The sequence below is a fragment of the Nilaparvata lugens genome, chromosome 2 (assembly GCF_014356525.2).
Source record: "Nilaparvata lugens isolate BPH chromosome 2, ASM1435652v1, whole genome shotgun sequence".
Classification (NCBI taxonomy): domain Eukaryota; kingdom Metazoa; phylum Arthropoda; class Insecta; order Hemiptera; family Delphacidae; genus Nilaparvata; species Nilaparvata lugens.
In genome coordinates, this window is record NC_052505.1 from 27,548,182 (window position 1) to 27,573,149 (window position 24,968).

The following is a 24,968-nucleotide window of genomic DNA, read 5'->3' on the forward strand; positions in this document are numbered from 1 at the left end:
GTATTCTATTTATTTTATTGATGACTAGCGGATAACCGGTGCTCCGCAAGGGTCTAATTGGAAACTTGACCAACTGAAATCATAAAGAATTCAAAATAGGCCTATAACCATCCTCGGTAGATTGAGAAACCATAAGTAAAATTACAATTTATGTGTCATTCGTGAATTTCCTATCCCGTACGTGTATTAGCTAATTCTTTCCTTTATTATATTATAGATGAAAGTAAACATCAATAAATTTACAATTTATTATGGTTATGTTGAACTTCACTATTTGATAGTTCATATACTTGAAACGTTTCATTAATTGTCATCTGTGTAGAGATCAAACAAACTCATGATCAGAGTTCAACTGTTATTGAACAATTGGTAAGCTATCTTGTTCTCAGAGTTGATTGAATTGGAGCAGAAACCAGTTGGCTCACCACCTCATCAAGTGCTATCAATTATCTGCTATTAAATGCTGCCAAGTTTTAAAATGTACTGACGGGCTACGTGCATTTCATCACACTTTCATCATAAATTATCTTCCAGGAACTTATTTGAATATTAAAAATCAGAACTATTAATCTACAGAACTGTAATCTAGATTACAGTAGGGATGGGTATCGAAAGACAAAACATGGTTTTTTCATCCTAACATCGATAAGTGAAAAACATCGAACAGTAAACAACGATGTTTTTGAACATCGATGTTTTTAAACATCGTTTATCGCCCTACGTTTTTATGGATGATACTATTAGTCCAGTCAATATAGACATAAAAAAGGGGGTGTGCTTGCAATTTATATTGTAGTTCTGATTTTTTAATATATTATTTGGGTGCATGAGAGAAATCCAGAACCAATTTCTTCATGCAAGATTTCCTTGTGCTAGATACAAGATAGCCCAAAATCTCGTATTTTCGGCTCATTTTCCAGTTTTCAGCTATTTCTGCCAAATCTCTCACAGATTATATAATTCTGAAAAAAAAAATAAGATCACTCGGGACTCTCTATCTCCAATGAGTACTTTGTTATAATTTTTCAAAAATGAGTAAAATTTGAAGAAAAAATCAATTTTGATGAATTTTAGTTTTTAATCAACAATATCTTCCGATTGTTACAATTTAGATGTATATTTCAAAATCCCTCTAGGCGTATTTTTGTGCTATACAATCTGAGATCAGGTAGAGCGCTCTATGTCATATAGATTTTCAGGTACACCTGACAACAATGCTCCTTGTATTGTAGAAAACACCGAATTTTCAGCTTCAACCATCATCACCATCTACTTTGTCCTCACATTGATATTTCACACAATGACATAAGTTCATGGGTAAGAACCACCCGTTAGATGCACTTAATTTCAGTATTTCCTAGTAGAGGCACGCTTAAGGACACCTCAAGGATCAAAATTTCAAACACTTATAATTTACTTTTGACACAATGCTCAGATTTCATCGTACTACACTTCATTCTTCTCGGCTCACCAAGGTGGTTCAAAATCATGCATCAACAGTCAAATTCGGTCAAAAAATAGAAAATCTATTGTTGAGTGTAGGTACTTATTCATATTCAATACATAAGAAATGGCCAATTTCTATATTCAAAGCTATGTATCTCGGTAACCCCTTATTATAAAACTTATTACATGATCTTGAAATGTACAATAGAATTTTCTATTTCATCTACTGTAAACAATTCATGAAAAAATATGTTCGTAAAGTGAGATTTGATTGTTGAAAAAAATCCGGAAATTGTAGATATTTTTCTCATATTAACGGTTTTGGCAGTTCTATGATAGCGAAAAGTGATTCAAGATGGATTTTAGGCAACTGAGCTCGTAGAGGATGAATTTATCTACAATTTGTAATCAATCGTAAGTTTCTATGATGTATCAGGCTCGTTTTAGAAACTCTTGATCACCAGTAAAATTACGAAAAAAATGTAAAAACTGGAATCGCCATTTTTAAAATCTCAACTTCCAAATTGTTTTGGAATCGAAAGTATTATTTATTGGAGTGGGTAGAGGGGGACAATTTTCACATTCTCACTAGATTTGGAAATTTTATCAGAAGTATTTCACAAGACATGCAACTTTGAATATAGAAATTGGTCTTTTTCTGTGTATTGGAATATGGGCTTAAGTGTACAATCAACGATAAATTTTCCATTTTTCGACCGAATTTGACTTATTATGCATGATTTTGAACCGCCGTGACGAACCGAGAAGGATGAAGTGTAGTACGATGAAATCTGAGCATTGTGTCAAAAGTTATGTGTTTGAAATTTTGATCCTTGAGGTGTCCTTAAGCGCGCCTCTCCACTAGGAAGTACTAAAATGAAGTGTATCTTACGGGTGATTCTCATAGAACATAATCTCAAGAACTTATGTCGTTGTGCGAAATATCAATGTGAGGACAATGTAGTTGGTGATGATGCTTGAAGCTGAAAATCAGGTGGTTTTCACAATACAAGGAGCATTGTTGTCAGGTGTACCTGGAATATGAGATAGATCGCTATACCTGATCTCAGATTGTAGAGCACAAAAAGAGCTTCTAAAGTGACTGCAATTTTATCTGGAGCTATTGTTCCAATATTTCAACAGTTACTAACTGGAATCACAGCAATTTTGGACTTGTGGTATTCAAGTAACAGTCTTTCGAATAATTGAAGTCAGGTTGTGACTAGAAAGATACATCAACTCTAGTTCACAAGATTTGTCATCTTCATGGTTTAGTCTGAAACCTCTCGGGGTATCCTTGAGGATTCGGTCTTGAAATTTAACCCTAAGCTAATTTTAGCAATTATTGATACTCATATCGTATTCATTCAATACCTGATAGATTTTTCAGGAAATGAAAATGGATTAAGTTTTTTATATGGATATCTGCACTCCTTACAATACGAGGACCTCTTTTCCAGAGCTAGATTAATTAGTGTTAAACACATGTTGAGGAAATAATTGTAGTAAGAAAAAACTCTTTCTTCCTAAGAAACGAAGAATCCGACCTCTTATTCAATTCTAAATTCAATTCTAACTATCTAACCTTGACACGGGCCACAGAAGTAATGTAAAGAGTATCCAACAGTCTCACATAAAAATACAGAGAGCCTGATTGAAAAATAAAAATAGCAATCTGAAGGAAATCAAAACTTATGCGAGATCTTTCACAAGAGTGATCTATATTCACAAAACACACCAAACAGAATACTACACTAAATATGATAGAGATAATGATTGTAATTCTGTTACTATTGCTTATTGCTCTCAAGATAATCCTCTTCAAACAAAAATATAAAAAAAACTTGTATCAAATAATTAAAAAATTAGAATTGTTTTTACTTTTTAGTTGTGAAAAACATCGAATGACCGATGTCTAGGTAAAATCATCGATAAGTGAAAAACATCGAACAGTAAACATCGATGTTAAAAACATCGATGTTTGATGTTGAAACATCGATGTTTTTAAACATCGATGTATCGATACCCATCCCTAGATTACAGCGAGTAATCTATGTATATTTTTCATGTATACCCATGTTCAGTAGTCTTCTTGAGAGAGATTTCCTTTACCACTAAAGCATTAACCGATTGTCTGTGATATGTGAAGTATGAAGTGACTAAATACAGTATATTGAAAAAATTAATTTCTATGACAAATGCTCAGTTGACCACATACTCTGACACGGTTTCGTTACAAAATTATAACACAAGAAGCAGTTACTAATCTCTCATCATTCCCATTACCCACACACACAAGCCTGGAGTTACAATATGGGCATCACTACTACTGTGGAGAAAAATATTTCAAAGTGAAAGTATAGGCCTACTAGAAAACTCATTTTTATCAGAACTGTCATCAGTCAACTTATTTCAATTATTGGACTATAAGTATAAACGATGGCTGAAAATGTTCGATATGTAGTAAAGAGGAATAGTTGTACTTTAGTGGGATGACCGTTTCGTTCAACATAGTTTGGTATTTTTTGTGATGACGTCACAATTATTGCCGTTATATTGTCATGTCAGGACACCGGTCAGTACCGGTTGGGACTTTTGATGGAGGAATGAAGAGAGTGAGAGAGTGAGATAGAGAAACAGAGCGGTGAAACATGTCACGATGCTCAATCACGATTTTCTTTTTACTTGCATCTTCTTCTCTTTTACTTGATTTTCCATCACCATCCTCATATTTTCCTCCATTTCCTCTTTCTCCTTCTTCTTCTTTTTCTTTTGTTCATCTTGCAGATATCTTTCTTTTACATGTTTCTTCTATCCCTAATATCAATCCTATTCTGCCATTAATGTTAACATATAGATTTATGTTTATTAATGTTGACTGATAATGTCGTGGCAACAGGAACTAGAATCTCGTACAGTTTCTAGAGTCTCGAATGAAACAATTTCAAGTCGTTCTATTCAATATTAATGTTGTATGTGCGATTTTTTCAATAAAAGCTACTTTTCTTCCAATAAGTTAGACTGTTAAGGACGAAATGTTGGTTATAATACGACTTATAATTCTTGTTGGTTATAATACAAGTTAAAATGTAAACTTCGCAGCGCAAACTTCAACTGCGCTTTCACAGTATTTGATATTTTATTTATCATCAGTTTGTTAGCTAAGTAAGTCTCCTAACCGGGAAAAATGGCTTCAACATTCATTTTCAGTTACTTTCATTTTTAACGAAGTATACTTTTTCAAAATACACTTAAAACCTGCACTTAAAAACTTTGATTTGATACAAATTACACATAATTTGGCCTTAGCATGGCCGTTTACAGTGACTGTACTTGTTTTGTAATTTGACCAAGATCTTTCAAAAAGGATTTATCAAACCTTCCAAAATCACTAAAGTGAGATTAACCTCAAACTGTCAGTATTCCTTGTGGATAACACCAACACTTCCCATTTAACTATTGCTGATAGTTTTGAGTGAATATCTCAATAACAGCTTTCGTGTCACATTGACACTGGCGCACTGAGAGTGATCGACAACTTCAAGAATCATGCGTAACAAAAATGCAAATTTGCATAGTCAAAATAATAATAATGTTTCAACTTTGATCTAACGAATTTTCAGAGCACCTCTACTAGAATACTAATTCATTCGCGAGTCTCAACTTTCATCAAACAGCCAATTAAAACTTCATAGAATCGTGACAGACATAAGCAAAACATGATGTATATTACATCAAAATTAGGTTCATTTTTCGTACCATATTTTTGTAATACAATAGTTTTATCCAATATAGGATAGGAAATTGGGGGCATACATCAATCCATTGCAGGTGATGGAAGAGGAGATGAATGAAAGAGAGAAGAAGGATAATTAACAAGAAGTACCTAAAGTGAAGAAAGGAGAGATAGACGTTGACAAAGGATGTTAAATACTGTTCCAATAGTTGAAGGATGTTGGTCTCTAAGTATTCAACGGCTCTTTCACCTGTAATAACTCTTGATAGTGAGGTATTTCCTGAGAGCTATAGATGAAAAAGATGCAAATGGAGTGCAATGAGAGGTAGAGAAATGAGAGAAACGGGGAGAATGCATGAGAGGAAGCATAGGAGAAAACGATAAGAGAGTTAAAGAAACAGAATTGATGACAAAGAAGAATGGGGAAAAATTTCAAGCGGAAGTTAGGTGTGAATAGGCTATTTGAAATAAGAGCGAGGTAGAAGGAACATACACGGGAAGAAGCGAAGTTATGACTATGATGATCAAAAAGAAGAATGGGACACAAGAAAATAGAATCAAGATTAAATTCGCATGAAAGAAAGAAGATGAATGAAAAATGCGGAAAAAGAGAAGAGGGGGAAGTAAAAGGAGAAGCAGGACGACATGGAGAAGAGAAAGGAAATGGATAATAAGATTTAGAAAATGGAAAAGAAGGAGAAGTACACAGGAAAGATGAAAAAGAGGAGCAGGAGGAGTTGATGTCAGAAAACATCAGAACGAGTTAATGAAAAAATGTAAAGATGAAGCGTTTAATCTTGAAACGCATATGGCTTTCATTGATTTCGAAAAGGCTTTCGATAGAGTGAATAGAAGTATTATGTGGAAGATTTTGATTAAAAGAGGTTATCCTTTTCACCTCGTAAATGCTATAATATCACTGTACCATGATACACAAATAATAATCAATACAGGTGATAAACGACTGGATGAAATGGTAGTCAACCAAGGAGTGAGACAAGGGTGTAGTTTATCACCCACTTTATTCAATATATATCTTGACCACATTTTCCAAAAATGGAAATGTAAAGAAATGTAACGTTCTTGAAAAGAACGTTCACCTGAATGCATTATTATTTGCTGATGATTTCTGGATAGTGCAGGACAATGAAAATGACCTCCAAATATCAGTCCATATCCTCAATGAAATAGGTCAGAAATATAATTTAAAAATATCAACTAAGAAAACAAAAATTATGGCATTCAGAGGCAAATATCCGGTCAGATCAAAAATTGTTATTAATAAAACAGTTTTGGAACAAGTTTCTCAATATACATATCTAGGAAGTGACATTAGTTATAAAGATGAATTAGACATTGAGAAGAAAATAGGAAAGTTTCAAATGATATGTGGAAATATCAGCAGGACTTTGGGTAAAAAAGCGAGAACAGATACAATTATGAAATTTTATAAGGTAATGGCCGCTCCAGTCCTCCTCTATGGTAGTGAATCATGGGTTACTACGAAGCCACTTGAAAGTAGAGTGCAGGCAGCCGAGATGAGATTTCTCCGAAGAATCAAGGGATGTGACAGAAGAGATCATTTCAGGAATGAAGATATTAGGAAAGAATTGAAAATCTGCAGCATGAATGAAAGAGTTACGGAGAATCGGCATCAATGGAGGGAGCATGTTCAAAGAATGTCAGCTGAAAGAATACCATTTAAAGTCTATAATTATCAGCCAGTAGGCAAAAGAGATGTTGGCAGACCACGCAAGCGTTGGCAATAATAGGATTTTTTATGTTTATTTGAATAATTGGCTAGATGTGAGTCGGAACAGGTTAAAGCCTAATCCTTGTTTGTAAGAAGAAGAAGAAGAAGAAGAAGATGTAAAGATGAGGAAGAAGAAGGAAGAGAAGAAGAAGTAGAAGAGCAAGAAGAAGAAAAAAAAATTAGAATGGGAAGGAGGAGGACGAAGAAAACATAGAAGTAGTCACAAGAAGAATGAATGAAAGAGAAGGAAGAAGAGAGAACTGGTAAAGAAAGATAATCAACCAGAAACCCTGCTCCACGAAAATAATAGCAGGGCACAACCAACTGAGAATATTCCTTCATTCTGAAATTAGGACTTTCACTTTTTCTAAAACCCATTTCTTGGACCCGGCCAGCAATTACTGTCGCACATTACATTATTATCCACAGCACAGCAAAGCATGGCACAGACCAATCTCATATTCGGTTAATAGCCATAGTCCCACACACACCCACAAAACCAAATGGTATGTACAGTAGTTGTATGGAGAGGAAAAAGGAATAAGAAGAGAGAGTATAAGAATAAGAATACAAAGAACTAGAATAAGAGAGAAGGAAAATAAGAAGAAAAGTCCAGCATAAGCATCAACAGTAAATAATAAAATACAACCACAAAAACTAATAAAAGCTAATCAACTCAAAACCAGCCACCTACCAACATAACATCACCAGCTGTAGGTTAACAACTTACAACAGAGCTAAACTTATCATAAAAGCATACAAATCATATCCACGCCCCTACATTCACCCATAATTTCTTAAAGCACTCGCACTTGTTTCAGAAGTATTCTTTCAAGAATAACTCAACTGAAAATACAAATACTGTTATTATAACCTCGCCTTGTCATGAAGTTTTGTTCCAAAGTATTCTTCAACTCATGTGTTTTTCTTCATAAATACTGCTGCATAGTACGGAACGAATAGAATATTCTATCAATCGTTATTGAACCTTGCCCAGAAATTCATACCAAATGAATTTATTTAGTAATTCATAATAAATGAACTTAGTAAAATAAAAATTGACGCTAGTGTCAGTAACGCAGTGGAAGCAGCACTAAGTCGAGAAAAATGCAAATTTCAACATGTCAAATTGACTCTACAAAAATTAAAATACAACTCATCATTAGTGGAGAAATGAAATCTTGAAACTAAACAACAACAAAATAAGATACAATTGGTAGGATTGACAGCACTTCATTGAATTTGAAAGCATTGAGTTAAAAATTGCTTATCAGAAGTTTTATTGAAAGTCATATATATAAAACACGAGACGAGAGTATGTTCAAATTTCGCTATAAAGCTCAAAAATAAAAAATGTGGATTAATTGAGTTTAATCGAAATCGAACCACATTTATACAATCTAATTTGAGCCGATCAACCTTATTGTTTGAATAACAACTCACAGACTGAATTCTCAAACAACATCTGCTAGAAGCATATATTACGAATCCTTTTCTACTCTCTGGGACTTCCCCACAGCAAATTTCAGAGAAGTTGACAATAGAATACTATACTATTATTTGCCTACAGCCTACATTCCATGTTGAAGATTCACAAAACTGCCGCCTATTCAGATCAAAGACTCGAAGACACAAATTCCACGAAAAATCCCTTGTTTCTCTCGTGAGATGAATCAATGTTGTCGAATACACAACTTACCTAGTGAACAAAAACTCTGTTTTCGATAATATGACCGATTATTTTATCAATAAAAGTATTGTAAGAATTATTTTCACTAAATGTGAGAGAACACAAAGCAGTCGAAAGAAACTATTTGAATATCTTAACAGATATCAGTAATCTTCAAAGCAGAATTTCAAAGTCAGTCAGTTTGAGAAAAATATAATATATTTTATGATACAACATATTATGTTAAATCTATGGTATCAGTAAAACCAGTTACATACACATAGATTTTTGGATTCAGATTTTTGCCGTCCCTATAAATTCTTTAGATTAAAGCTAACTTGACAAACACATGATTTGTGTTTGCATATAATTTGGTCGCCAAGCACCGTTCAATCTAATAGAATTTATAAGGACGGCGAAATTCGAATGTCCAAGAACCGATGTGTGTGTAACTGGCTTATGGTTTATGGCTGTGCAAAGGCTAAAAATAAACTTTCCACTGGTGATATTTTTGAGAAATTTTCGATCTTTATATCATCAAGCTATAAAAATGAAAAAAGTTTTCTAAGGAAAAATTTTTTTCCGGTCATTACTTTACGAGCGCCTTAAGTTTAAATTTTTCGGACAGAACATTTCAAATTCGGTAAGAGTTTAAACCATGAAATTTGGAGGATAAATTATTCACGGTATTTTTGATTGAATAAAACAAAAGTTTTCTGAAAATATATATTATTGAGAAAGGTATTCAATTTACAAAAATATCTCAACTAAAAGTTATTTTTGTCATTTTTAGAAAATAGAATAACTTTCTCAAAAATTGATATTTTCAGAATTTTTTGTTTTATCTAATCAAAATTACCATTAAGAATTTATCCTCTAAAACTCATGGATTTATCTCTTACAAAATTCGCAATGTTCTGACCCAAAAATTTAAACTTTAGGTGCTCATATCTCGAAAAGTAATGATCGGAAAAGAAATGATTTCCTGAGAGAGCTATTTCATTTGGATAGCTTGATGATATACAAATCGTAAACTTTGGAAAATATCACCAGTAGAAAGTTTATTTTTTGCCTTTGCACAGCCTTATATCATCGTAATTAACAATATGTTATGTATCATCAATTCATTAAAAGATAGAAGTTGCGTGGGAATCGGAATATAATTGCAACACATCTCATCAATACAATGTTCATTGATAATAACTATCTCTCATTATCGCCCTCATCCCCATAACACACATAACCCATGTACAATCACAGGATTCATATTGTGAGAATCATCATGAGTAGAATGCTAAATTACTAATAATTATTACTGAAATTTGAATTGTCAGTTCTAACACTGCTAGAGTGTATTTCAGATAGAATTAACCAAAAAACACAAAGATGTCTACAATATTTAGAAGACAGGTAAATATGCTGAAACAACAAATGTTCAATTCTTGGAGTAACACTGCTCCTTCGATGGCAGAGACTATTGCATTATCAATACTCCTATTTCTTCAACTTCCACCGAAGTAATTCTTGACAATGAGCATTATCAATAACAATGCTCGATTCATCTTCTGATAATATCAATAAGGTGCCAATATAATAAACAACATTGTTGCGAAATACAATCAATCTAAACAAAGATAAACATTTTTGAAACACCAAAACAAATATTAGGCCTTGAACTGCAATACGAATGAGTTAAGATTATTTAAAATCTAACATTGAGATGATATAACACACCTTTGGAAGCAAGTCTAAAAGATACCGAACCGTTATTTCCAATAGTTTCCCTTATCACAATTCAGTTTTCCTGAAGTAGTTTGATATTTTTCTTCAATATATTTTCTTCTTTTAAAGACATGTTTCCTATCTATTTCTACGAAGAGCTCAATACATTTATAGTCATCTGGACTTTAAAAAATCAAGATATTCAGAAATTTCTTCCAGAATCGAAGAAATTCTTCCATTTGTCCACGATTTATAGAGTCCATTTAAATTTATATCATCAAAATATTCAATAAATCAATAAAATAGGTAAATTTTTAAACGTCACAGTAAACATATTAAAGCATAGCCGAGATTCGAGTATGACGTAAACTTTGGACGACATAAAACCAAATTTACGGATACACCGTAGATAAATTTCCATGCATTTTGAACTAACATAGAATATCACTTCGTGATAAAAGTTGGACACTTTTCCAAGATTTTTACAGTATGTTCAATTATTTCAACTGAGCTAACTGTTGATTTAAAATAAATTCAAGAATACTTCTCTCTAGATCTGCTCTAGAGTAGAGTGGTTGGATTGATAAATATAGAGTGAATAGAATATTTGATATTCACTTGTGAACTTGCGGAGTAGAAATGATTTGTTCTTAAATAATGATTATAGTATTCGAGAGAAATAATACAGACTTTGGTCAAACGATAATAGGCAATATCAATAAGAACTGATTATACGAATGAACTGAATCAATACGAAATACACTATTTCATACCATGATTAATTAAAAATTGTGTAGTGATGACATTTAATTCCTACTGCTCTATATTGAACTATTTGTATAAAAGAAAGAGAGGAAATATCAGGTGTTATGAAATATTTCAAAATTTTATCTTGTGTCTTATTAATGGTGTCTCGGTCATCTATAGCCTTCGAAAGTGACAGTTATATAGTATAGCTTTTGTGGAGAATCAAATCTTTAAATAAATAACTAGTAGTTCTGTGAACAGTAGACCTCGCGCTCAGTAAGTTACATTGACCTGTTGTAATGTTTTCTCAAAAATTAATAAATAATAGACGTGCCGTCCCGGAATGTGAGTGTGAGCGCTGTTATCAGGTCTGGCTGCAACTGTCTACAACGTTGATAGAAAGATACAATTTTCAAGATGTTCGATGTTTTTGAACGAGTAGTAGTATAGTCAACTGTCTACTAAATTTGATGGAAAGATACATTTTAAAGAAGTTCGATGTTTTTGAACGAGTAGTAGTATAGTTAACTGACTACTAACGTTGATGGAAAGATACATTTTCAAGTTCGATGTTTTTGAACGGGTAGTATTATAGTCCACTAGACAGCTGATTTATGATGAATAATTCTATAGTCTGATTTTTACGGTAATATTGGCGTATGAAGGAGGCTCCTTTTTCATTTTTTATTATCCTTGAAATGCAAAATTTCCAAAAACCTTGTATATAGGTCGACGCGCAATTTGAAAAGGAACATACCTGTCAAATTTCATGGAAATCTATTACCGCGTTTCGCCGTATATAACATATAAACATTTAAACATTAAGAGAAATGCCAAACCGTCGACTTGAATCTTAGACCTCACTTCGCTCGGTCAATAATAGTTGGTCGTCTATTGGTCGATTCAGATTATTTTTCCTAATGAAATTGTATTATTAAATGGATTTGAGCAACAATCATGCTGAAAACAAAATTTAAAAGAATTTAGATAGCTTACTAGAAAGTATTAAAAAATAAAGCGATTTCGAAAACATCCACAAAATTACTCAAAACAGAAATTTATCCCTAAAATTTAAATGTCACTCAAACGATTCCACTGAAAATTTAACTTTTTCAAAACATCTTTTGAATCATTCAATACAGTCGTTTATGCCGATATCACTCAAAATATTCCATTACTGATAAAATACCCCAGAAACTCACCTCCTACGTTTGGCGTTATGATGCGACGAAGGGGGTGGCGAAAGCGATCCCCCCGCCCCCATGGGGGGCAAAAGTGCTCCTACCCCCACGCCCATTGGAGGCACCTGGGGCGGCAAATATGTAGGCGGAGTGCTGTAGTGAGGCGGCGGACCCCCTCCTCCTCCCGCGTAAGTGTACATTGTCCTCAATGATTGATTACCCACCAAACACTCACTAGAATGTAGCTCACCGAAACTGTATCAAGTGATACAGTACCTCACCAAAACTGTATCATCAAACGATACACTGTATCATTCACACTGGCATAAAATACACGACGAAAAAATGCAACTACCATCACACGAAACCAACTGAACTACCACCCGCCAAAAATGTCCTCTAACTCAAGTCATCCTCATTCATATTTACGAACATCGCCAACAATATATACCACGACAAATTAAATTACACATCTTTTGTTGTTGTGCCTGTATATTGTAGCGTCCTACAAGAAGACAACACAAATAATGACTACTGTCAGTGAATTGATTTCATCAAGGTGTAAATTATTTCAAGTAATGTTACATAAATAAAAGTATATATTTTCAATACGATATAAAAATATCTCGTTTTTCCCAAAGAACTCACAAATTTTGTTTGTGATCTAGCACAGGTAGAAGATAAAAATAGCCTACAGTATTTAATGTCTTGTGAAATGAACCACTCAGATCCTGAAACCAATCAATTGGTTTTCTACCACCATAAAATAACTAAGGGCAAAAACAGGTGATTGATTACAATTGATTAGTTTATAATACAGATGATTGATTGAATTATATTAATTGTTATCCAAAAACTTATAACTGATAAATACCAAAATATTGATAACAAACACTTCTAGAAATCAACAACAGTTCCCCAGAAACTATCAACAAAAAATATCCAACAGCTGTTTTGACACTTGAGCATCTCCTGATTGACAATATCACAACTGATTTCAGCAAGACACGTGTGCAATAAACAACACTAGCGCACTCTTTCGACTATTCGCCGCACTAACCAATCCCTCTCGCTAGAGAGACAACCGCACGCTACGCTGGTTGAAAGCCGACTGAAGCAGAAGAGCAAACCTCCAACCTCGTGTGTGGTGGTTGCCGGCCGCCACAGTGCTGCCACAACCACAATCACACAACCAAAAACCAGTGGTGCCAGCCTGACAACGCGAGAGTCCCTCTGGTTTACAGCTAATGCATAAAATCTTACCTCAAGTTAATATTCTGGTGGATTATTTTCATAAACAGATAATAGAATAAATCTGAATAAACCTAGTAGGATTTATTACAAGCACTTATTGAACAGTTTTTGTAGCTATGCCTTTATCAATTTGTAGTAAACTTAAACTAGGATACTAGAGTTTGATAATAGCAACCGAAACTAAATGTTTCTAAAAGTTAGTTTTTTTCTCTCTAAAATGTTTTAATAAATAAGTGGTTGAGGCATTTTCGCATCATTTAATATGAATATCTACAACAGCATCATCTCCATTACAACAACACAGGAAAAACACAATATTATCTCTAGTAAAACACGAAGATGCATTACAAAATTATAGCATACAATACTGTACATTTCCATGTACTCCTATAATAGTATTGAGGTGTTCAATATTGGTGCACATCAACACTACAAAAATATTAAGACTACAGTAGAAATATATCAATCGATAGATTATTCTTATGACATTTGAAGAAAAGAAGACGAATTTCACAGAAATTTAGAAATGCTGAAGAATGGGAACCGCTAACCACAGTATATTTGCACATTACATAATATACGTAATGTAATAATATTATGATGAAATTTTATAGTATGTGAACGTAATACTGTCAACTGTTTACATTATACAAGAATGATAAATTAGTATGAAACAGACCTCCCAACTATTATAACCTATAATTTACAAAAACTTAATCTACTGTAAATTTCGAAGTGAAACTGAATTTATCGAAAGTAAATCTATTGAGACAGACGACTAAAAGGAACAATTGCGATTGCCCTCAACAAATGCTACCAATTACCAAGCGATACATTCCTATCAATATGCAATAATGCAGCAATAATCAGCGATTATTAAACGGAGATTATGATTCTGCAATCACGAAGTTGACCGCAGTTACAAAGGCAATGGTATGGTTAACACCATACACACGATCATCATCCGAAAGGACGATGGAGGTGATGAAGAAGAAGAAGAAGAAGAAGAAGAAGAAGAAGAAGAAGAAGAAGAAGAAGAAGAAGAAGAAGAAGAAGAAGAAGAAGAAGAAGAAGAAGAAGAAGAAAAAGAAGAAGAAAAAAAAACGAAAGAATAGACATGAGAAACGAATAACAAGGAAGATGCAGAAGTAGAAAGACAGTGAGAGGCTTGGAAGAGTGTACAAGGTTTGTACGACTTGAACCCTGTTTGGATTATCAATAAAACCCAGGGAAAATGTTCGAAGTTCACAAAATAATTATATTCTATTTGTATTTTGTTCGTGCATTTAGATGAATGAATGATAAAGTCCTACTATATTCCATGGTACAGCTTATTACTTTTGAAAAATTTCCAATCACAGTGGAAATCACTATCACCTCAACTTTCAACTGAGTTTCTATCACTAACGAAGTGAAACTCATCATCGTTATTTCTCAATAGAAATAAAGGAAACATGCATATGAAGTACTTGAAATGTTGATCTTTTCACACAACAGAATATGTGTAAACTACAACAATAATAATCTCAATTAAATTCAAATCATCATTAGATTGAACAAAATCTTATTTAAATCACAAGAAATTACCCGAGATCCTAAGAGAATTACCATAAATAAATAAATATATACAATTGAGTAAGGATGAAAAATACATTCTACTTACGATTTGTTTCGAGAGAAAAAGAGAGATCGAGAGAGAGGTAAGAGAGAAGGGAAGTGGGACGAGAAGTAAGGCAAATAAGAAACAAGAAGGATCTATATTGATTGCTCACTGTCATAGTCATACGCCAAACTGAGATCAAATCATCTGAGAATGATAATAATAATAATTTGGGAATGGCTTTCACACCTTACCCTTCCTCTCAAACTAACCTTGCCACTCCCCTTAGCAGCTACCAAAAGCCTCTAAGCCTAAACGCAAATCTTCTAAAGCCAGAACTGCAGGGAAAGAGGGAGGAGGCGCGAATAAGGATTGCTAGCACCAAGTCTACTAAATCCATCCCTTTAACGAGAATCAGCTTTAGGCTTCTCTTCACTCTTCCTCATCCTTCTTCGCCTTCTCCTCCTCTCCCTTCTGCATCGCCTTCATCTACATCTGCTCCTTTTCTTGTTCGTCAATCTTATTCTTCTCCTTCTGTATCACCACCTTCTCCTTCAGTTTTTCCTCATCCAAATCCGAAAGCCAAAACTCATAAGATGATGATGATTATGAGAAACGGGAATACGTATTTTGAATTCATCATCGCCAATACCTCAACCGCCCGCCCCCACTCCCGAAAAACCCCAGTCTTATCATTTGTCATAAATCAATGCAGCGCCTCGAAAATTCTATTAAAAAATAAAATCTTCAGTATTTGAATCAACTGTTTGTGAATCGGATATTGAAATACATAGCTGATGAGTATTTACTTGATTATAAGTATAATAATGTATGTTATTTGTACTGACAAGAGTGAGAATTGGATTTGTCTATTCATGGAGGTTTATGCTGGCTTAGTTTCTACATTCTAGTTTACAATATTGTAGCGAATGGATTTTACAAACTAAAAAATTATTCAAAGAAATGAGGAAGAGATACGATTTGTTGGCGATAATAATAATATTATTATTATTATTAATGATAATGCTCTAATAATATTCTCCTCCTGCTCTATCTAGGAGAAGGAGAAGAAGAAAAAAGAGAAGGAAAAAGAGGAGGGGGAAACGGAAGAGGAGAAAAGGGAAGGAACGTTGCTGAGTAGATGTGAGTAAAGGAACAGCAAGGAGGAATAAAAAGGCAAAAGAAAAACAGATGAAAAGCATAATTTTATAAGGAGTAATGAGAGGAAAAGAGAGGTGAGGAGAAGGTATAAGATGGAAATGACAGATGAGGTGAAGACGAGAGAAAGGTCAGCAGCAAGCAAAGAAAGGTAAAAGGTAAACTGACGGAGAACAGATGATGATGAAGATGAGAAGAATATGTTAACAGAAAGACGTGGAATAGAAAAAGAGAAAAAAGCAGAAGAAAAACATTAGTTGTCAGCTGAAGACTTGAAAAAAACCAGTAACAAAGATCAGACACTGTGAAAAACAGCTGATTATAAAAATCTTTTGATAAGATACCGACGAAAATGTGATAAAATGGAGACGAATAAGGTGGAAAGGTCCGATTTGGATCACACATGCACCGCCGCCGCGACGTGACATCTTATCAACTCCAGTTTATCAACAACATTGTGCCTCTTCTTGATTTATGCACCCTCCACTGTTTATCATTTGATCCGTCCCCTGTTTATCATCTTTATCCATCCACCATTCGTCAACCTTGTCTACCACTTTCCTTTGTTGTTTGTTATCTTGCTCGCATCAAACTCTGGTTGAAAAAATGAAAATAAACTACCGAATAAGGAGATGACAGTTGCTGATCACATGAAACGCCACCTGAATAGTTTTAGGGGGTTTTTAAAAGAGGGAGAGAGAATGGTGCGAGAGAATTATGGAGTACTTCAAAGTGAAGTATGGTTATAAGCAGAACAAAAAAAATTAAGAAGACATTGGGAAATATAGACAGAAGGAGGCATTTGTAAAGAATCGTAAAATGCTACCTCAAATAATAAGACAAACAGTACACCGGTTATTTCAAAATAAAAGTACACCGGTCAATTGCCCAATTCCTTCGAGAATAAATCTTCAAATTTAAGAGATTTCTTTGTAATCTCCATGGAATCGATCAGTTAATAATATGTGATATGCATGCGCCTGCTTCCTGCTACTACCCTTAGAAGGATGATCACACTTGAGAAGCACTTTTATACGCATATAATTTATGAGTTTATGACTAATCTTTGTAAATATTGTGAAACTCCATTACGAATAAAAACACGGGAATATTATTAATTGTTTCAATTCCAATTCTTATTTTGATCACTGTACTGCAATTTCATCAGAATTGACAATATTCAAGTATGAATAATCTAGAATGACGATGTAGTCATTACACATCATTACAGCACTTCGGCCTCCTGTCTTATTATCTCTATCCCATCTCTTCATTTTCATTTTTCCCCACTTTATCTCATCCTTCTTTCTATTCTTCCCCCCTCCTACTCCTCCAACATGATTATTTCAGCCAATCTTCTCCGCTAGTGGCTACGGAGAAGTCTTAGTATAACATATTATCAATTCATTTCAATTTCAAAACATCGTATCTCAATAGATTTGTAAAATCGCTTCCCGATGGTTAAGATTTGATGGCACCATTCTGCTTACCTGATTTTTCAACACCCACTGACTTGGTAGGTATTTGAGGCGTCACAGCTTCCCCTATCGAAATCAATGTAACCCTTGTTCCACTATTTCCTGTAGAACGGTGGCTGTCATGTCCTGCTTCCTTCCGGTCCCTCATCCACTCTCTCTTTCTCTTCTCCGTCATTTTTTACTTCTTCTCCTTCTCCTCTTCTTCTCACTTTTCCACCTACTATTCCTCTTTCTCCTACTCTTTGTCCTATTCCTTCTGCTTTGTTTTCCTCATCCATTTCAATCCTTCCCCACTATCATGGATTGCATAATTTTATATTTCCAATAATTCTCCATACATAGTAGGGAATATGTATAAATTACAAGTAGTATGAAAGGGAGAAATTTGATTATTCTTATACAGTAATCTATGACCGGTCGGAAAGCAAAAGCAATGCCATGGTGAGATTCACTGTAGCATCCATGTTCCCCATTCAACCAATGCTAATAGTTCAACATGTATCTCACTGTAGCTTTTACATCTTATAATAATTATACAGGCTCCCTGAAAAACAGTATAACATCATCTTTTATATTCTGTATCCTACCAAGGATAAATCCCACCCTATCCTAATACCATTATCCTTCTTACTTTTCCTATTCTATATCATTCTCCTCCTCTGCTTCTTATTCTTCATTTGTTTCTACTTCTTTTTATTCTTCTTCTTCGTTTTCTGTTTCTTCTTTTCGCTCCTCTTCGTCATCTTCATAGGCTCACAATCTGAACATAGAGTTTCGTCGACACCGCCACCACCTCGAGAGATTGATGCTATCAGATTAGGGATGATACGCTATGCTCTATTCTCACATTGTTATTCAGCCAACAATACATATCTTACTAGGGGGAAGGCGAAAGACAGAGAGAAATACGAAGATATAGGGAGAGAGAAGGAGAAAAGTGACATCAAAGAGTATGAAATGACAGAGGCGAGGTGAGATGGAGGAAGAGATAGAGTAGATTGTTATTTTCTGCCACCGAAAACAGAGGCTTATCAACAGATCGCCGACAAACGAGAATATTATATTACAAAGCAGAAGACGTGGGAGGATGAGAAATTGAAGAAGAAGAAAATGGCCAAGGTAATTGGAAGAAGTAGAGAGCAGTTATTGTAAAATATAGGCAGGTGAAATTAAAATAAGGAGAATCATGAGAAATCAAGGAATCAAGAATAATTGCTATGGAAAAGCTGTGGGCGGAGTTACAAGACATAAGGGAAGGAAGAAAACTACAGCTGAGAAGAAATTGAAGGTGGAGATTAAAAATATAAGAGAAAGATAGGAGGATACTTGAGAAGAAAATTAAGGTGAAGGAGAAGATACTCATGGAACGATGAGGAAAAAAGAAGGAAAACAGCGATGAAAAGAGAAAGTGAATAGTGAGGAAAGCAGTGAATCTCGCGGGCGTTTAGCGATTCAAAACAGGCACGTTATCAGCTAGCTTTGGCGGCACAAGTCACTATCTCCATCAGCTTCGTCATCCCCTCAACAACGTCAAACAACCACCATCATCATCGTCTCATACCTCAAACATCAAATCATCATCATCCTTACAACACCTGCATTTCATCATCGTTATAATCATCATCCTCTTGAAATCCCAAAACATCATTATCATCATCAATATCACCATTTCATCAACACCAAACCATCATCGACATAATCATAATATTTCAACAACGCCAAGAAATCATCATCATCATCACATCACATCTAAAAATCATCATCATCACCACATCTACATCTACATCATCATCATCATCATCATCACCACATCCACATCATATCATCATCATCGTCATTATCATAATCATCATCACCTCATCTACATCATTACCACATCTACATTATCATCATCACCACATCATATCATCATCATCGTCATTATCATAATCATCATCACCACAACCACATCATATCATCATCATCGTCTCATCATAATCATCATCACCTCATCTACATCATCATCATCACCACATCTACATCATCATCATCACCACCACCACCACATCCACATCATATCATCATCATCGTCATTATCATAATCATCATCACCTCATCTACATCACCATCATCACCACATATACATCTACATCTACATCATCATCATCATATCACCACATCTACATCTACATCATCATCATCACCACCACCACATCCACATCATATTATCATCGTCATTATCATAATCATCATCACCTCATCTACATCATCATCATCACATCTGCATCATCATCATCATCATATTTACATCATCATCATCATCATCACATCTAGGCTACATCATCAAATCCACATCCACATCATCATCATCATCATCGTCATTATCAACATCATCTTCTCCTCGTCCTGCACCTCAAACATCACACAGTAAAACATGAACCGTTCAAACTGACAAACATCCTTGCAAAAAACTGCACACCTCTCATCTGCATGCTGACTTCACACTGACTCTCAAGGGAGGGTAACACTGTCGACACTCCTTCTTAATACCACATCAATTCTTCCCATACAACTAACAGTAGCGTAGCCATGATTTTGAAATAGGGGGTTGACCAAAAATGTTGGGCCCCTTATGGACTTCACCTAGTGGAATTCGATGAGGGAGGGTGTTATCTTGGATTTTTGGGCTTCTTTTTCTGGGGGAGGAGGGTTGTAACCTGGAAACCCCCTCTTCGCATGCCCCTGTCAACCAATACTGAGTTTCCAGCGGATCTCACTACAGTTTTCACACACGTCCGCTAATCAAGCTACAGTGGGATTCACTTAAAACTGTCAGAATTTGTTGTGTGGATAGAGACGTTTGTGTTATTCATAAGGAATGATGACAAGACAGCAACGTCGCCACCAAACAGTAGTGACTGCACTGCTCTGGGTAGGAGAGCGCGCGCCTCCTCTTATTTGCTTACATTGCAAATTGTCGTTAGCGCGGTGTTGACTTTCTGGTTACGCGATTTGGTGGGGTACGAGTGGAACATGGAGATGTGAAAAAGGAGGAGGTGGAAGAGGAGTAGGAAGAGGAGAAGGAGGAGGAGTAGGAAGAAAGAGATGATGAGATGATGAGAGGATTAAGGAAAAAGGGAGAGGAGTAGGGTGAGTAAAGAATGTAATGATTATGTATTTGAAATTTTGAAGTTATCACGCATGTGTATATATGTTTAGTAAAACAGGAAATAAATTTGATTTCATTAGTTTTGTGGATTGTAGAAAGTACTTTGAAAGTTGGAAGGAGATCAGATTAGACTTATTTATTCATTTATATTACAACATTTGCAGGAGAATTCATAATAACTACAAATAAAAATTACATAATCAATGAATTTTAAATGGACTGAAAAGAAAAATTGAGATGAAACTGGCATTGAAAACAATATTCATGACTGGAAAAAATACAGAATGTTATAGAATTGGAGCACAATACTATATTTGAATTACAAATATTATTTATATATTTTAATTACAATGTTACCATACAGTAATATTGTGTTGTGTCTACATTAATCGGGGTAATTTGAACAGATAAAGTCCATGTTTTCAAGTCCTCTTCTCGGAAAATTATATGAAAATTTCAATTTACATTATCTACATTGAAAAACTTTCAACTACGTGTCTTTTTTTATTTTTAGTTCGGAGAAAATATTACTTTGATTCTAATTTTAAAATACACTAAAGAGTGTGACTGTGCTGGCAATGATATCAGAAACACCTAATATTATAAAACAATTACACAGCAGAAAAGCACATTCTAATATTGATACAATATAAAAAAGGTTGAGCAAATAACAAGGAGGGTCGTACGCAGATTAAAACAATTCGCTGCCCAGTCAGCACATTGAAATGCAAACTCGAAAAATGACATCAAAAGGAAGAAGTAGAACAGGAATATTAGGAGACAGAGGAGAACACAGTCCTAGAAAGAGAGGAAGAACGCGGATGAGGAGGTGGAATAGTCACTGATTCAGCATTCAGCACATTCTAATTACAGAAAAGCAAACTCGAACGGTATCACGGAATACAGATACAATATGACGTATAAATAAGAAAGCTTTGTCTATTCAAAAGTCATAGAATGAATTTCATTAATTTACTATTACAATAATCTATAGTAAGATTGAATTTAATCTGTCAGCATACCTCACATATAACGTCAATGCTTCCCATTCAATCAATGCTGACAGTTGAAAGTGAATTTCACTATGGATCCAGTACTGGCATCATCTTTATAAATATTACCCAACACCCAGTTTCACAGAAGTCTGTTGAATTTTAATCCTTATTAATTGCCACGAGAACCAATCAGAGAATCCTTCTTCTCAGAGAAACCTTCTCGGATTGATTCTCGTGAAATTTAACAGGCTTTTGTACAACCATTCCAATTGTACAACCATGCTCAATATAGCCGATAAAACCAGCTGTTCCTGTATTACAGTACTTCTTGTAGGACTACAAGTTTTTTTGAAACAGGGGCCTGGTCTACATATTATAAAACTTTAAAACATGAATCAAAACTGTCTGAACAAACATGATAAGGGCCAAATTCCAAGGCATCGTTTATTTTTCGTTTTGAACATCAAGAAACGATCGATATATGCATTTTGTATCCTTTCGAAAGTAAGAATTAACATAACAATTACAATCACCCACCATATAAATTTATACCGAACCTTCAGAATTTAACTTCAAGCCAAGAAGAATGGGAGCTCCAAGTTTGGTTAGACTCACTTGATATTTTGATTGTTCACCATATTATTATTCTCCAATTAATAAAGCTATAGATTCACTTTGGACGAGGACTGTCATTCCTTATTGAAATCAATGTTTCGCATTCAACCAATGCTTGGTTTTCAGTGGATCTCAGCATCTCGCTATAGATGTTATCAAAGTATTTTTATGTTTCCCATTTAACCAATGCTTACAGTTTTCAGTGGATCTCACTGTAGGTACTATCAAAGTATTACAATTATTGTCTCACACAAGTAGGCCTACACGCAAATAAATAATGTGTTAGTAGAAGTGGTGGGCTGAATAAACCAGGGACAAGATGAAAAATTCAAACAATTACATCAAATCTGGTGTGGCGCACTCACACAACCTTCCTTGCCGTTATGAAAATTGATCACCTGACGCTAGTGTTCACGCGCATCTCAAGTCTACTATTCGAAGAGCTGGTGACAGGACAATAACGCTGGAGACACACGAGGTCTGCTATCTCTTCATAGTGAATGATTTAATAGAATCAACAGTTTGCAATTGAATAATCACATTTTCTCAAATTTCAAGCTTATTTTCAGTTTTAGGTGAAAATGTTACTGGACATTAATTGTAGAGATTTACATGCTCAATCTTTCCCACTCGAAAATTTTCGTTAAAATTATATCTGAGACCTGATAATTGAAAATCTAAAATCAAACTTTGCATAGATGGGGCGAAGCTCCTGATATTTTTACAGATATGGGACTTGTGGCAGTTGATATAGCTTATCAATGACTATTTTAGGTATAAATTTGATCAAAATCGTTGGAGCCAATTGCAAGAAAATCGCGAAAACCCCTGTTTTTGATAACATTTTCGCCATTTTAGCCGCCATCTTGAATTGCATTTGATCGAAATTGTTCGTGTCGGATCCTTATAGTGTAAGGACCTTAAGTTGCAAATTTCAAGTAATTCCGTTAATTGGGAGATGAGATTTCGTGTACAGAGACGCACATACACACACACACACACACACACACACATACATACAGAGCAATACGCAATCGCAATAACCACTTTTTTGGACTCAGGGGACCTTGAAGCGTATAGCAATTTAGAAATTGGGGTACCTTTTTTTCGGAAAGCAATACTTTCCTTACGTATGGTAATAGGGCAAGGAAAGTAAAAAGGTTATATACAGTGAGCCCCACTTAAAACTTTCACCATTCCTTATAAAAATAATACCACAAATCTAATTCCTTGTCTGCGATATTACTATAGTGAGGTCCACATTATAATGACAGTATTTGATCAACTTTGGTTTTGCTATCCTTGTCTATCATTCGACAAAGCTGGTGGTGCTATCCTTTTCTAGGTCCACAACGATGCCAATTATGTTTTTGACAGTGTAGGAATTTAATTAATTAATGCAGAGAATCGGCATCGCTATTCTTCTATCTTTATCTACTGCCATTATAACGGCAGCTATTGGACCTCACTATAGGCTATTGCTTACTATTCAACCAACGCTGCCAGTTTTATCTCACTATAGTAAAAACAAACAACCATATCCTGCCAGCCATGGATTAATAACAAGACAGAAAATATCCATGAAATGAGTTTCAAAACACCCATTCCAAAATCTTGTGTATTTTCATAAATAATTCGCATACAGAAAAAATATTTATCTTCATCTCACATTAAAAATAATTGCAGACATTTTTGAAAGGACATCACGCTATTATATGATTAGAACCTGTTATTTTGCAGCTTTGGAGTTAAATATACAGTTATAACTAATTGATAATGATTCCACATACAACGAATATTATCACGAGTTTCAAATGAAATAGCCACATACCACAAACTACTAAACACTTCATCTCTTTCAATAATCATAACCATCAACCCTCCACACATCATCATGTACCACGCTCATGTAGGATTCATTCTCAGAAAATGTCTCTCTGATATGAATCACAACATTATTCTTATTATATCTAATGTCTCTCTAATATAAATCAGAAGGATGTTATTCTAATTAAATCTAACGACCGTCTACTAACAGCCTTATATTATAAATCAATTAGTATTTTTGTCACTTAAAAAGCCTATTTCAATCATTAGCCTAGTAGTTCAACGATTAACTAATTCTACTATGAAGGTACGTTTTCGTTTATGTGACTGTGGCCGACGACCGAGAAAGAATATCTCCGGCTCTTCTGGTTCATTCGCAGCATGACAATGTGAGAAAACTTCTATTAGAATCAATAGAATTCTTTTCAGTGGTCTGCCGCAGACGCATAAACGAGAACGCACCTTTAGTGAACAATATTACCATATCCATTCCATAATATTATACACTACAGACGTGATGCACTGTATTTAAGAATTAATATTCTACTGATAGGCCTAATGATATGAGAATTATGGTAGTAATTTTTGTAAAAGAGAATAACATTAATTATTTATTTTCAATGTCAAATAAGAATGTAA

At 34.5% G+C, this 24,968-nt stretch overlaps 1 protein-coding gene across 5 annotated transcripts in view; it reads right to left on the minus strand.

The window, feature by feature from the left end:
• Positions 1-24,968, minus strand: part of LOC111050820 (aryl hydrocarbon receptor nuclear translocator homolog) — a 105,404-nt gene that overhangs the window by 77,330 nt on the left and 3,106 nt on the right. For 3 of the 5 annotated variants that reach the window (XM_039420941.1, XM_039420940.1, XM_039420938.1), the window contains exon 1: positions 12,276-12,891. The exons of the other annotated variants lie outside the window; for them this stretch is intronic. In XM_039420941.1, coding sequence (XP_039276875.1) covers positions 12,276-12,454 — 179 coding nt within the window. In that variant the 5' untranslated portion in view covers positions 12,455-12,891. Of the gene's footprint in view, positions 1-12,275; positions 12,892-24,968 lie in introns of those variants that run through there. 5 annotated transcript variants of the gene reach the window in all.